This window comes from Geospiza fortis, unplaced genomic scaffold (assembly GCF_000277835.1).
Source record: "Geospiza fortis unplaced genomic scaffold, GeoFor_1.0 scaffold237, whole genome shotgun sequence".
Classification (NCBI taxonomy): Eukaryota; Metazoa; Chordata; class Aves; order Passeriformes; family Thraupidae; genus Geospiza; species Geospiza fortis.
The window spans coordinates 6,807,090-6,823,039 of record NW_005054319.1 but is presented as its reverse complement, the minus strand read 5'-3'; the positions used below and the strand labels follow the sequence as shown (position 1 = coordinate 6,823,039).

The following is a 15,950-nucleotide window of genomic DNA, read 5'->3' as shown; positions in this document are numbered from 1 at the left end:
GTAACGGAACTGACATCAACTGTTGTTGTTTCAGTAAAGTTTAATTCTAAATGAGTTCAAGACCTTGCCCAGAAGGAAGACAGACATTAAGTAATCAATAACAGCTGGAGTAAACCATGGCCATGACCTTTTAAACAACTTCTGGGAAAGCTGCAGATCTTGACACAATGAATTTCAGGGAATTTATGGCTTCACTGCAGCCTATGGGAATTTCATCACTGCCACCAGCTAAGCCAGGGTTTTACTCTGTACACCCCCAAGCAGAAAAGAGTCCCAGGTAGCCCTTTGTAGCAGCAGATGTATTCATTCCGTTTGAAACCATGCCCCATTTCTACAGCGCCAGACCAAAAACCATACTGTGAAGATCTTAACATTTAAAAACTGTACCTGTGTTGTTGTAGCAGCATTTGGGGTTATTGGTGAGGGTGAGTCACTTGGTTTTGGCTCACCAGGGGAAGCTGCTGCACCCTGGGATTCTTGGCTGGCTGGTTGATCTGGTGATAAAGCATCACTGCTGTCTTCATCGAATGAAAAATCATCCAAAGCTTGAGGGTAATTCTCTTGTCCAACTGCTAAAATGTTTACATAGAAAGAAACAATGTTTTTTTTTTAATTGCACAAATTGAATTTAGACATTTATGGCAGAATTAGCTAATTGCTGGAAAATGATCAGTTTTCAGCAGTCTAAACATATGGTACCTAAGTATTTATTGTGTTTTTAATATGAGAGCCATATTAAATCATATTCAAGGAATCAATAAAACCAAGTGTGGAGCAGAAGTGGTTTTAGTAAGAGATTAAAAGGTACGTTCAACAGATGTGGAGTGCACGCAGACACCTATGACAGGCTGAGGAATGGCTACAGATGTTTGATTATTTGTAATGATTTTTATTCTAAAAAATGTATTTTCAAAGTTTCATGTAAAAATAGGACTACTTTATTTAAATGATAACAAAGTTTAGGTCTCAGAAGCTGAAAGAGTAAGTAGTAATAAACTTAGCATATGTTATCTTCTAGTGACCTTTACCCTCAAGAGTTAAATTATTTATTTTCCACAATGCCACACAGATCACAAACAGAAGCTGTGGGACTTCTACTTGCCTATAATGGCTTCTTTAACGCTGGAGTCTACAGGAAGAATATTTTTTTCTACCAGTTCCATAGGTCCAGGTCTCTGAGCAATCTTCTCATTCAGATCATCTGCCAAGCGAGCTCTCTTCAGTTTCATCTGAGTGGCCTGTAGTGAAGGCTCTGCAAAGGTCTCTAAAAGGATATATTGATTCAAATATTCTGTTCCACTTGTTCCCCAATCTCATGACAAACAACATTGTCTTGTCTTTGCAATAACCATTCCACTTGTATCAAAAGCAGCCAGGTATAACAGATAACAGCATAACAGTCACATTTATTAAAGGTTCTTTAGGGCCAGGGGAGAGCATAAGGCTGTCAGGTCATTTTAGGGCATGAGTTGAAACTGAAATAGAAACACTCCATGTACAGATCTGATACTATAATTACCATTATAGATCAAGAACAATATGCAAGAGCAAACAAATAAATACACTGCTGGGAATACCTTCACTGCCATAGATGTATCTGTTAATACACAGATTTAGCATAGAGACTACCACAGACACTGTAGAAGCAGAGATATAGAGCAGATAAACCTTTAGAACTAATTCCCACCAATTGTCATTCAGGGAGACAAGTGAGAGCAGAAGCAAGGCTCTGCTGTGAGCAGTGTGAGCAGAGCTCCAGATGTACATTGTGAGCACGTACCCTCCAGGATGTGCATTCTGACCAGCTCCGAGCGGTCCGGCCTGCTCCGGATCTTGTGCTTCAAGAAATTTTCAGTCTTAAAAGAAAGGAGGAAACACCATTAGCTACTGTTCACTTAAAAACTCAAAGCAGTTTGACAAATCAGCCATGTCCAATCAATGAATAGTTGCAGTTTCATTCAGATAGGGGGGTAGCACTGTCAAAACACAGGCAGCAGAGGGGTTCCTCCTGCTTTGTTCTGTTTTCCTAGCAGTTAAGCAGGGCTGATGGATTTCCATCTTCTTCAAACAAGATGGGAATGTTTCTGGATTTGATCCCACACCACCACATAATCACAATAGTATAGATTTGCCATAGAAAAAAACTGCAGATGCATAATTTCCCCAAGTATCCAATCCTTAACTGGAGGTTAACCCCCCATATGCTTTAACCCCCCATAAGTTTAATCCCCACTGATCTGTGAAGGCTCAGAGAAGTTTCTCTCAGGTTTAATATTTTATTTTAACAAATTCTCCCAAAATAAAAGCACACATTATTACTGTAATGGTAAGAATTTTTCCATGTACGCAGAGAATTTAGTATCACAAAAAACTGACTCTCCATTTCCAGATGTTAATCACAAGTTTACACAAAGTGGTTTACCCTGGCTCGCTCCAGGCTCTTTATCTGCTCATGGAATGCAGCTGGACTTTTCAAAGCTGTGAAGGGAGAGTAAGAGTTAAACGGACACGAAGTAATTTTCTAAAGAAATATGCTAACCAGAATGTGTGTATGAGTGTTAACACCACCTCAGAGTTGTGTTTGCAGGATTACATTTGATTTGTGCTAGTTGTATCCACCTATATTTAGCCGAGATGAGCAATACTCCTATACAGAATACCTGGAATATTTAACAAATTATTACCATGTAATGGTTAACTTTTTTGCTATCTACGAAGGTGTTTGTTTACTTATCAAAACTGTCCCACAATGGAAATTTTGTGAGGTAAGGTTTAGAATGCCAAAATGCCAATTTAATTTAATTAATTCCACTGAATTTTCTGGCTGTCCATACCTCATCCTGGCTGTTATTAGAGAGAACTGGACCTTCCCTTAAGAACTATGTGTTGATTTAAAAATGATATAGAAAAATGTAGAGGCCTTAATTGTTCATCGTAGAAAACAGAATGACGTCTAGCTTCTAAATAAGCAAAAAGAGTAAAAAAAACCATTGTTAACCTAGCAATAACAAAAATTGTAGAGTGCTCCATCTGAGTGCTATCCTCTGAGATCCTCCATGTATCCTGTACACCCCTCATTTGTTTGGCAACCTTTGTCATTCTACTCTTTAAAAACTGCTGGTTTTATTATTAATGTCAACTCATTTAAGTAATTCAGTTCATTTAGTAAATTAGTCATAATTATTTAAATAGAGAAAATAAAAGCAGAATCAGACAAGGTCTACAAATCCTTGCATTTTTGTCACAATGGCTATTTTAACTGAAACATGATGCACATGAATTCACTGAAGCACAGTGAATTCACTACATGCTCACTTAGGTTATCAAAAGGATCCTGCAAGTCTTTTCAAATGCTAAAGTTATTTTTAATGATCTCACAGAAGTGCTTATCTTCATCATTTTATATATTCAATTCATAATTAACACTACAGAAATACAAATTACTAGGTGTAAGTCTTACGTGGCATGATGCCCTGGTCCACCAGCTGTTCTCGTGTCCGTCTCTGTTGCAGCCTCAGCTGAAGTACTGACAAAAGAAAACATTGATTCCTGTATGAGCAGTCTCCTCATCAAGTGCAAAACCCCCATTCCAGTGATAGCAAGTACTGCAACCTTAGAAATACTTTCTGCTGTGTATTCAAACCTGACAGTAACCCCCCACGAGCCATCCTAGAACAGCTGCTGTTAACAGTTCCCAGGGATTACTTCCATCCCCACTGGAGTTTGCTCTCAATCTCATCTGATGCCAGGACTGTATTTCCCACATGCATCCACTTTTCCTACCAGTCAGGCCTCATGAGGAGTGTTGAGCTTACATCAAGAAATCAGTGAGGTAAAAAGAGTTTAAACCATAAACTGGAGCCCATAATGATCACAGAGCCTTACTGTGTGTCCTAGGCCAATCTTACACGACTTCACTGGGCTGAAATAGAAATGAACTGTGCAGAGCATTTTAGAAGCAAAGCTCTGTGTGTGTCTTACTGATTGTTTGCTCTTAAGGTTTTTTCTTAATATAAAGACTGATTGTACGTTTAAATAAACCTTGCTGGAGAGAAGCAGAATTTTATCTGCCTTATTTAAAAACAACAAAAAAGTGTTACAATCAGGAACACACCTTATACTCTCTCTGAACATCAGAAAATCTTGGTGGATTTGATTGAGATATGTGTTGTCATAATTATTGAAAGGACAGAATAAATCCAATACTGTCAAATGTGGAAAAACAGCTTATAAAGCTTCAGAGGTAACTTCTTACATTTCATTACATTTAATAAAATGTTTCTCACACATTTCTGTGTGTCAACCAATGTGACATATATTAAATACTACAACAGAAACCACAAAACCTGGGGTAAGAGGTAGACATAAAAGTTTTATACTTTTCAAGATTATGGCTTTTTGTTGCCAGCGGGGAAAACAAGGGGAAAAAACAGTTGTTTCTTTCTTCTACTCCTCCCTTCCCTTTGTTTCTATACCAATTTATCATAGTGCTTCATTATCTCTTTGACACATATAGCTACTACCCCAAAGTGAAATTTCATCTTCTGAACAAGGGACAGTTAAGAGACAAAGTATAAATCACATTAAAGATGTGATATTTACATGCTGAAATTCTGACTTGAGAGCTTATTATGGGTGTATGATTATGGTATGCTGTTCCTATTGTATTTTACAAGGAAGCAAAACAAGCTAATGCATTGTCCAAAACATCAAAATGAATGTAATTTCTAAAAAATTAAGCTAAGGACAAAGTTCATTGTTTCCAGAATTTAAAAGGAACCAGCTTATTTCCTGTTCTGCAGTACAGGAAGGATATTCCTCTGGCTAAAGCATTAAGACCGGGAATAGCAAGTCCTGAAAACAAGGACATTATTTTCTTGTATCACACAAACACTGAGAGTTCAAATACAAACATTTCAGGGCTGTGGCACAGCAGATCTGTTCAGACTTTACAATTTTCTTTTACAATTTTTTTTTCACTAAGCATTCTCATAAAGCCCATTTTGTCAGTGGAGCTGGTTCAGCTATAACTACCTAAGCATTGCTAGGGATGTGCTTTCAATATTAGTAATCACAAGTGGGAAAGAACATTATTATTGAATATATTATACTGAACACTATTTCTAAATAGAAATGATGGGAAGCCCTGCTGTGTAGTTTAGGAATGTATCTATGATTTGTGGCTTCAATTATGGTCAGATATTTGGTTTAAGCTTTACAGAAAGACTAAAAACTGAGCCATATCCTAAACAATGTACAGTGTAAAAAGGGAACATACAGTGGGACTAGAGCAAAAGGGAGAGCACAGTAAGAATGTACCTGCACATAAACCTTATGGCTCACATGTGAAGCTTTAGCATTTTTTAAGAAAAACACGTAACAAACCTTTTTGTCTCTCATAACATTACTTGTCTGCCCATCATCTGTTCATCTACTCTGGGCACTACAAAGCAATAAGGGAAGATTTTGAAGTTGTCCCATCTGTATCTGGACAAGTCATAGAAACAGTGAGAAAATTAGAGATATAGAAGATACAGAACATGTAGTTATTCACTTACTAGATAAATATCATGAACTTATATATTACATAATAAGGAAAGGACAGCCTGTAGCATGACTAATAGGAAAGCACTGCAGGGGAATGCTAAAGAAGAGATGACTCATAGTTAGAAAGATGGTATAAGATAATAACTGAAGATTTTGACTTGACCAGAGCAAAGAGGTTAAACAGAAACCAAGCTGGATGAAAACCAGATGTTTGCTTTTGCAATCAACTCCAAAACTAATGTTGAAAAAGTATTTCATAGCTACACTTTTTAAAAAGATAAATATTGAGCAGTCAAATGCAGTATTAAATAGAAAATTTTCAAATAGAAAGCAATCTTGAATAAAACCCCTAAATATATTATTTTTTAAAGTTGGAAAGCTAAAAAGGTTTTGCTATTCCAAAGCAAATCCATCAGAAAAAAGCCAATATTGATAGCTCTATAAAAGAAATACAAGGATCTAGAGGATCTAAAATACTTTCAGCCCCTACAGTGACACAAAGTAAAAAGCAGAGCTGTTTATAAGGAAGAAATAGAAACACCTGTCTGTGAGTTGCAAAACTTCACACAGTCAGAGCACACCTGGGTTACAGGTCAGGGTGTCAGAGCAGGAGGTCACACCACAGTCAGGAGTGACCCTACATTGTCTCTGCAGGTACAGACAGATGTGTCTCTCTATACTGGAGGGCAGCCTGGTGTGGGTATGAAGGAAGGGAAGAGGAGTGAGGTCTGTGAAAAGCTCAGGAGGAAATGGGGACTCACAAGAACAGCCAGCCCGGCAGGAGCATGGGAGTCATGGAAACTGAATCACACGTTTTCAATAAGGAAAATATAATGAAATTATCTTCAGAGACAAGGATGAGCCATAGGAGAATTCCACTTATGGCAGAGAATTGCTCATTTATTTCTGTGAGAAACTATTTAGAACAGAAGGCAGGTTGGTTTAAATGTAATGTAATTAAAGCTAATACAGACTTTACTTATCATATATATGGAAATCCATAGAGCAAGAGATTTCCAGAACAGTCAGTAACACACAAAGTGATAAATCTAGTAAAGCTGGATGAGATAAGAGGACATAGCCTAAAAAAAAACCAAACAGAAAAAACCACCAAAAAACCACCAAAAAAATCTAAAAACCACTGAAGCATTACCCAAATACAACATATATATATATATATACACACACACATATATATTATATATGCATATATATTTTTTACTCTTGTTCTAGTGTGGGTCAGGGTTTGGATATTTTTTCCTTCTTTTGTTTTTCTCCCTCCCCTTTATTTTAAAGAACCACTGACAGACAAACCATAATGGAATGTGGGGAAGGGAGAACTCGAAAGACAGGAGGTGGAGGTACTACAAAGCAAAGTTGCCCTTGGAATGGTGTTTACTCAAGCATTGTGTTTTACAGATGGTTCTTATCAGAGTAAATCCATTCAGCTTGCTGCCAGATAGTTTACCTTTCACTTTTACACTTGTAAAATCAGGAAGTTACCTACATAACATCTAAAATCATAAGTGATCTCCAAACTGAAGGCACAACATTAACAAATATTTACATATGTTGAAAAACTATTAATGTTGTTAATACTGTTCCTCCTATTTCAAGTACACATGCAAAAGAAGGGCAATGTTAACACCACTGAGGAAATGTAGTTGTTAAAAGACAGTACAGATATTTTGCACTTCACATTATCTGGCAGGAATCCTCCTTCACACCACTGCAACTCTAAAAATTTGTCTGTGAACTGCTTCTGAATAAAAGCCATGCACAGAGAGGTCAGACCAATTCCTGCTTTGACCGAGGGAGAAGGGAGGATATTCTTTTTTGTTTTCAACTAAGCATACAATTTTAACACTTGAACACCAGGTGGAGAGATTCCAAAATTTCCATGTGTCTTCTTAAGTCAATAAAATGATCATTAAAGCTTGAATAGCTTATTTAATACTTACTGACAAAACAAAAAAGCATAATCCCTCCTCACAGTAAGAACATCTGGTTAGCTGACTCTCAGAGTCAGCAGAAGTCTTGTGACTGCACTGGAGGGAGAGTGTTTAGCCAGCACAAAAGCTGAGTGCCAGAGGCTGGTGCTCCACTCTGCAGCTCCTTCCAGTGTCAGCACACCAGGGAATCAACACTTCTGACCAGGGATGGAGATGATGGTGCAGAAAGGGGAGCTCATCCATCAACCAATGCACTTGGTTATGTGGAAGTGTATTTCTGTAAAGCAGCAACTTTTATAAAGGCAATGAATGCCCTGTTCTCACACCAGGAGTCCTGCTCAGGTTCACACACAGTGTGCCCCAAAGGGGCAGAGACTGAGCATAACCAGAACCAGCAGCTCCTCAATCTCCTGCTGCAGCGCTCCAGGGGGTGAGAGCAGGAGAAGTGTCACCAACAGGCACTTGAGGAGACACAGCACATTCTGTACACCTTGGAAAGGCAGCAAACAGAGTGCTCTGGGCATGTTTTACTTGCTGTGAGTGGCAGAAGGAGTGAAATAAAGTATATTATTAAATCACCACAACAAACAGCTTTTATCAGAGCTAAGCAAGTGATTCCTGTTTGAATCTGTAATGTGTATCCTATAGAAGAGCAGTCTCAAAGTAGTACTACATAATCACAGGCACTGGAATGTAAAGAGGCCAAAAATAAATCAATAGTTGTCCTGCAGGAACAATGCTATCTACACTGATTGACAAGCTTTCACCACTGCCTCTTGCCTTGAAAAAAACCAGAACACATATTGTGCACAGTTCCAGCACAAATAATTCCACATCTAACATAGTTCATTACATATATTACATAAATGACATATTAATTTAAGATCAAATTTTAATCTTTTTATAGAAGGTACTATGAAACAGCAAATAGTTGTTGCCATTTCCCAATTACACAGCTGAAACAAACATTTCACCAGGGACACGGGGTCCAGCAGACACTACACAGTCGTTTCAAATGGCAGCAAGAAGAAAAACAACACATTGAGATTTTTTAATGTTCTGTATGTAATCATCTCATTATTCTCTTGAAGTTAAAATCCAACAGATATTACCTATTTAAACACTTAAAACTGCAAGTGGAAATGAGAAAATGTAATGTCCAACATTCCTCCATAACCCCTTGGAAATTTCCAAGAGCGGCAGAAACTCCAGCGCAGGCTGCTAGGCTGGCTGCCATGGAAACAGACAGTGCTGGAACCGCGGCCGTTTCCTTTCACTGAAAACCTGGGACACTGAAAACCTCCATTTCTCTCTACCAGCTGCCAACAGCTTTTCTGCAGCCGGTGCCCCCTGGAGGCTGGGGCACAGGGGGCAGAGGCTCCCAGCATAGGCTGCAGTGGCACCGGCACTGCGAGGGGGGACACAGAAGTGTCCCCTGGGCCCGGGGCTGAAGCAGGTGTAGCCTTAATGCAAGAGTGTCACCAGCGTGTGGCAGTGCACAGAGCAGAGAATTCCACCGGGAGTGATCCCAGCATCACCTCTGCCCTGGAATTGTGCCCCAGCCTCACAGGGCAACAGCTCCAGAGCTGCAGAACCTGAGCACTGAGTGCTCTCTGGGCATCCTGCACTGCTGCCCTGCACCCCAAACCCCATCTGCTCACATCCTAAAGCCCTGAGTGCTCTCTGGGCATCCTGCACTGCTGCCCTGCACCCCACAGCCCGTCTGCTCACATCCTAAAGTCTGGCTTTTCTACACACCCTAACTTTATGCTAGGTTAATCTTCCAGAAATAAGTTTTGCTTTCTCCTGAGTAGAGATTTCTCCCTCAACTCTATGATGACGTATTGTACTCTATTAAAAAATGGTTCATCTTTCCCACTAATATTTGTTCTGCAAATTAAAAAATAGTAGAAAGTATATCTTATGTAGTGAGTAAAAGAAAGAGCAGGTGATATGCAAGGTACATCATTCAGGAAGGTTATGGAATATGGTAGTTTGCACATGTTATTACACATTCCACCAGTCCAAAGTCAGAAATTTTTTAATATAATGTTCATTTATATGGCATGTCAAAGAAGGAGAGGTGAGAAAACTGTGAAAATAGCTACCTTTAATTTGTTAGAAATGATTCTAAGTTGTATGGAATTTTAAGATAAAATGCATTTTAAAGTGTGGTACTCATTCCCCATCAGCCTGAAGATGGTAGTAACAGCAAATACTCTTAGTTTTAAAACAAAAATAATTTATCACCAATTCATCTTGTAAAAAGTATCAGACATCATCTGATCATGGGTGAATGCCTTCAAAACTTCCATGTATGCTAGGATATAATTTTAAAAAGGAACTATTTTACTTAGTTTAACTTGCTTTTGTTTAAAAAACCCCTTGCTGGCTTGTTATATAATTTTAATGCTCTTTTTTCCATTATTGTATAAGTGATTTTTCTGCTAAGACTATATCCAAAATAATTAAGAAAAGTTGAAGCAGCTCTTTTGTATATTCAATTTAAACAATTATTCAGTCATACTTCCATTTCAGCTTAGGAATGTACTGTGTAAATGTAAAGTACAAGAGAGGACACTACTGAGGGCCATTTCAGATCATCTCTCCAGAATTCTGGAGGGAAGCCCTGCAGGACATCCAGATCTCTCAAATGACACCACTGTGATTTAAAGCTTTTGTCTGCAGCCAGTGCTGATGCTCAGATGAGTGCTTCCAGCAGGAACAGCATCCACTGAAAGCAGAAAATGAAAACCTAGATGGCAAAGAGAGCTACATATAAACTCAACATTTCAAACAAACATATGAACTATAACAATATCATTAGCTGAGAGGCTTAAATGACTAGGATATAGGACAATCTGTATTGTATCCTATTGCTATGGAACATGTTGCTTAGAAACCAGCCAGAACATACACAAGCCTTCAAACAAATTACTGGGATGTCTGCTGGGATGAATATATATATATATATGCATGGATATGTAAAAAGCAAAATCTATACTTTTCATGATTCTGTTTACATCTTTAAAATGAGAAAAATCATTATCATCTTGGGTGAGAAGTCTTAACAAACTAAAGCTTATATTTCCATTTTCTGTAAAATTGCATAACTTCAGTATGTTAACAATAACATTTTCTAAATCTGCAAGTATTACTCTGCTTAGTGCAGACCTCTGATTTTTTAAATAATAATCTGCATTTCCTCAAATACTACTATTAGCCAAAAAGTGTACTGTGAAGGGACTCGTGAAACTTGAGTTTAAATTCTACACCTATTACAGCTTCCTTTGTGATAATTTGGAGTGTATTACATAGAACGATGACAGATGATTTCCAGCCAAGCCCCCTCCATTGTCCATGCTATTCCTAGGCACAGCAAACAAAATGCACACCCAAGCAGATTCTCCACCTCAGGAGAGTACACAATAATTCAAAGCAGAGCAAGGTGGATTGCACTGAGCTGCGTGCTTCCAAACGGGAGAGTGAGCAATGGTACTGAGTCACCTCTGCTGCAGACAGCTCCAGACTCTGCAGATGCTCAGTGGGTGAGTCCAGCTGATCACAGGGATGGGGAAGTTGCTGCATTAGGGAGGACCCTGCACTGGAGGCTGAGGCTCCCACGTGTTGTGGTGGATGTGACAGGAAAGAAGAATCCCCCAGCAGAGCAGCAAAGCAGACTGTGGTTTCAGAGAATGGTTTCATAACTCAATATGATCTAACACAGGATTACCAATGAAAAGCCAATGGTCTGTGCCTCCCTCCACCCCCAGCTGCTTCTGCTGATTTCACACTGGCAGAGGTGCCTCCTGTCAGGTCTGTGCTCTGGCCTGGCAGCACCATGAAAGAAAAGCTCTTCAGCAACACCCACGGACTTTGGGCTCCTAATGCCAACAGGAGAAAGAGCCTGGCAGTAAGCAGGGTAGGGCTGGATGGGAATACCCCTGGCTCTTGGCAGCAGTACTAATCCTTCTATAAAAACTTCAAGAAATCTTATAGTTGCCATAGCAAGTTTTTTAAAAGCTCTTGGTTAGCCACCATCCTCTTCTAATTGTATACAGATTACATACAAAATCAAATTAGTACATTGTAATCTTGGTTTATTGAAGTAGTTAAGCATGTGTTTATTATAATGGTATTACAATGTATTTATTATTAATTTAAGTGCTACACTGAAGAAGAAAATTCTGTGGAGTAAGTGCTGATTTACTTTTACGACATACAATTATCCATGACATTAAAGAGACTGTTTATGGTAGAGTTTAGCACAGCCCTGCAGGATCACTACACAGAATTTACAGTGCTTCCTTTATTAACAAAGGAATAACACTTTTTTCACCAGTATTTTTCTCATTATCTGTGTCTCAAGAAACATACCTGATGGACTACCACTAATAAGGGGTCATAAAAACACCTCTGAACACCAGATAACACAAGTCAGAGCTTTTTCTTTATAAAAACCAACCAACCCAAATGAACCAAGAGCAGAATCTTTATCATGCCAGGGCAGGAGAGCAGAAGAGGTCAAGAGTATCATCAATACCCAACATGCCAGCAGTAGCAGGAAGTCTGTTGAATAAACAATTCTCATGCAACATGGATTTGATTGCAAGGGATGAGGGGAAGAAATCCTTCCTGACTACACCTGGTAATCTGTTACTCAGGCAGCACGAAGACAATTCCAGTGCACACCTGAGAAATCCACTCATTGCACTCTGTATCCTGTTTCCAGCACTTGCCAGTCTCCAGTTCCTCACAAACCAGTAAATTGAAAATGCATAACAAATCCCGGAAAGAAACTGTGTTTCAAGGTGGAAAGAAAATTTCCTTCCTGGCTAGTTTTTTAAAATTAGAGTAGCCTGCAGGCAACTGGTAACTCTGAACCTCAGATTATGATATGAAAAATATGGTGCAAACAAACTGGGATTCAGCCTCCTTTTAAATCCCACCTAAGCACCAGACTGATCTGTTTCACCAATTTAATACTGTGTCTTCAAGAGTTCTGTACTGTCATGCAGCTCATCCATCTTTATACTGAAACAATTCAGGGGATAAAACAAGATTTCCTCAACTCTCTCCAGTTCTGTTGGGAAACCTTTCAATCTGCAGTCCAGATATACTCCCAGATCCTAATACATGCACTGTTTGATGGCACTGAATATTCCTTAGTAACTGTATGCACATTTGAGGCTTTTCACTTGAATTTTCCAAGTGTTTTGGTTGCTTATTTGACAGTGCTACAAGATGCTGCAGGAGGTAGTCAATGGTACAGGAATCTCTGAAAAAGCTGTTTAGTTAGCACTGTGTGGTTGACCTCAGAGACAGAAAATATCTTTTGTTCACTGCTCATACAAAAGGTAATTTTGATCAGACAGATAAAAGTAAGAATTTTTTTCACAAAAAAGGCAATATGCAACAATAGTATCTGAGCTGTTTACAAGAAGTAAGTAGGGTAATTAAGAGGATTTCCTCCCATGCTACAGGATGCTATAATGTGTATCAATAGCCAAGGAAAGAAAAAAATTCAGTTTTGCAATCTAAACTGCTAATGTCCTTAATATTAATTTGCTGAAGACAGTGTTATTGTTTTTACTTCCACCAAAAATCCCTTTTCTTATAAAGAAATACTAAGTAAAAAAAAAATTGCACCTTGCAGTTCTCTTAAGGTACTCATTGCTGAAATAAGCACTGCACTATCTCAGGATTTTTACATTTACCAAACCTGTGCGAAGTAGCTTATGAAACAAAGGCACCTTTTGAATTGGATCTCTACATCATTACATTTTTAATTTTTCCAAGTTTTATAATTCATACATCATATTTTGAAGTAATTTTGTGTCCTAAGGAAGAAAGGTGTGAGAATTCACGTGGCAAAACAGGCACATCACTTTAACGAGGAAGAAAGGAGGAGAAAAGAGGAGGGCAAAAAAAAGAGAGACAGAATGGCACAAGCTAATTTAGAAGATACTGTTCTGTAAAATAAGTTGGCCTACAATTTATGTTTTTAAAAAAGTAAAATCTGTTACCTGTAGTATTATTTAAATAGGATTAAACTAACAACTGCAACTGAATTTTTAAAAATCTATAAAATGTCTGAAGTACATATTTCATAACATAATAAACCGGAAACATGAAGCTCTGTTTTAGTCCTCCTAGATGTAAATCAAGAAGATTTGAAGTGTTTTTAATAATTCATTCTATATACCACAAGAAACAAAATTATTGTTTTTCTAAGCTTTAGAAGGAGAAAAGGCTGGAAGAGGAGATCCTGTAGTCAATCAAACTCTCAAGAAGAGGTTCATTATTTTAATAATTACATTGCCAAACTTGGGAGAGATAAAAGAATAAGATATATTCACTGGGCAAAGTGAAAATGGAGAACAGGTACTAAAACACAGAAAAGGAAGCAAAGATAGTGATTATGGAAAACATATCTTCTTGTCTGCAGTGAATAATTTAAGCTCTAAAATATTAATGAATTTAGACTGGCAGAGTATCCCATAATTGCAGGTTTTTTGCTACTCTGACAGACCATCATTACTGTAATGTACATTCTTTCATCCACTTTCTCCATAACTGACATGCTTGAAGAGGCCTGAAGATAATCATTACTGTGGTTACTCATCAGCCCACCTACACTACCCACCCTGCTGGCTTTGCCATGTTTTTCTGCCCTTGATTTCTTGGTAGCTTACCCCAGATAGGTTTTGTTTCTTTCCTACATCACTGCCCACCCCTCTGGACCCTCCTGGCTCCCTTCTCTCGCTGCTGTCCCCAGAGCCTCAGCAGCAGCAGCAGGGCTTTAACTGAGTTGGGAGACAAAACTACCCCGAACCAGAGGCACTGCTGGCCCTTTCTTTCATCACTGTCTCCCAGGCAGGACTTCCCTGCCACAAGGGAGGCAGAACTGTTCTGCTCTCAGCCACTGCCACAGGCAGCAACGCTCAGCCTCTCTCAGGACCTTCCCAACCTCTCAGTACCTTCCTGATCACCAACACACCTTCGGTATCAGTGCACTGCACAAAGATCAGGGCTTTCTCTAGCTCAAACTTAAAGCTAAGTAATGGAGGTTTTAAACTAACCTGTCAGGTACTGAATTGAATACTGAATATGGGCTATCTTTTTGCCAATTTAAACACTATTAAGGTCCAGATTTAAAAAAGAAATTAACAAAAGCCCCAAACAAACCCAGCATTTAAATTCTGAGAAAGGCAGGATCTCATCTAGAACTCTTGCCACCACACCAAGGGAGAAGTCTCTGAATCACCAGACAATCCAGAGATACCTGGAGGAAAAGCCAAAGCAGAGTGCTGTAAAAGGAAGGCAGGAGTTTTGTCTGCTACAAATAGTTTGTGTCCTATTGATTAAGCAGCTGGAGCTGAGCCCAGAGCTGCCAGAGCCTGGTGTGTTACTCCCACCGTGTCAGACGGCTCGGGGCAGGGCTGGCAGCCGCTCTCCGGAGGTCTCTGCCTTCTCCTCCCTCACCCCGGCCAGCGGGAGGAATCCTGCCCGCAGGAGTAAGACAATTTCCCTGTCTCAGCAGCATTATTGCCTCAGCCTAACAGAGATTACTTTAGATGAATCTCGTATAGTTTTATTTGTCAGCTTTGAATGATGTTCCAAATATTCTCAGACTACTGCTATTTTAGAAACTAATGTCCGTGCATTTTATCAATTTAATGCCCAGTTGAAATCCAATAATTTAAAAAGACATAATGTGGTTTGAAAAGCACACTTCTCAAAACCAGAATCAAATCTAATTTGAAGTATGAGGGGAGAACAGAATTCCAAAGAAAGAAAAGAGCTGAGAAAAGCACTGTTGAAAATGAGGTAACAATATGTCTAATACTAAAGGTGTGTGGGGTTTTATTTTGACATGTAATATTTAATGATGTTTATTTCATTAGATTTATTTCAATAGAGACATTTTGAAGCACTTTGTGCAATATTTACAGGACAATTTCAGAGTCCTTCATTAATTCAGCACTAAATGATACCCTGAAAAGACTACTTGATTGCTCATTTTTCTTCATACTGCAATTCCTATCAAGCTATCATCACCATTATTTTACTAGTCTCAGGTAAAATATAAATTCAGCTTTTAGAGGGTTTTTTTTTCAGAGGGAAAACAATACCTCATTTAATGCACAAAACTCTTTCTGACCTACAGCATTACATCAGGCATGCTGATGAACCGAATGTGCCCAGGACTTCTGCATTCTCTGTCCCCCAAGCAGCAAGTGACTGACCTTCCTTGAGACTTTTCTGGCTGTTCACTTCAAGGCATTCCTTCTCCTTCAGTGGCTTAAGATCTCCTGCAGGTAAGATCTCGGAAAAGCCCTGCTGCTGTTTCTTGGAGCTATCGATCATGGTGGGAATCCTTTAGAATGGCAACATCCAGCACCGAAAAAACGCAGGCCGCGGTGGGCAGCGGTGCAGCGCGCTCCGCAC

The 15,950-nt window shown here is 39.0% G+C and overlaps 1 protein-coding gene and 1 long non-coding RNA gene across 3 annotated transcripts in view; one reads left to right on the top strand and one right to left on the bottom strand.

Moving 5' to 3' along the window:
* MRTFB (myocardin related transcription factor B) overlaps nucleotides 1-15,908 on the bottom strand; it is a 34,522-nt gene extending 18,614 nt beyond the window's left edge. Inside the window, exons 1-6 of one of the 2 annotated variants that reach the window (XM_031056495.1) lie at nucleotides 15,749-15,908; nucleotides 3,461-3,526; nucleotides 2,423-2,478; nucleotides 1,781-1,856; nucleotides 1,103-1,264; nucleotides 388-572 (exon numbers count right to left, since the gene is read on the bottom strand). In XM_031056495.1, the coding sequence (XP_030912355.1) occupies nucleotides 388-572; nucleotides 1,103-1,264; nucleotides 1,781-1,856; nucleotides 2,423-2,478; nucleotides 3,461-3,526; nucleotides 15,749-15,869 (666 nt within the window). In that variant the 5' untranslated portion in view covers nucleotides 15,870-15,908. The remainder of the gene's footprint in view (nucleotides 1-387; nucleotides 573-1,102; nucleotides 1,265-1,780; nucleotides 1,857-2,422; nucleotides 2,479-3,460; nucleotides 3,527-15,748) is intronic. The other variant, XM_031056496.1, reaches the window with a different exon arrangement.
* LOC115947808 overlaps nucleotides 1-15,950 on the top strand; it is a 51,312-nt gene that overhangs the window by 24,930 nt on the left and 10,432 nt on the right. The window contains exon 2 of the long non-coding RNA XR_004081667.1: nucleotides 15,670-15,820. This is a non-coding gene — a long non-coding RNA (uncharacterized LOC115947808). The remainder of the gene's footprint in view (nucleotides 1-15,669; nucleotides 15,821-15,950) is intronic.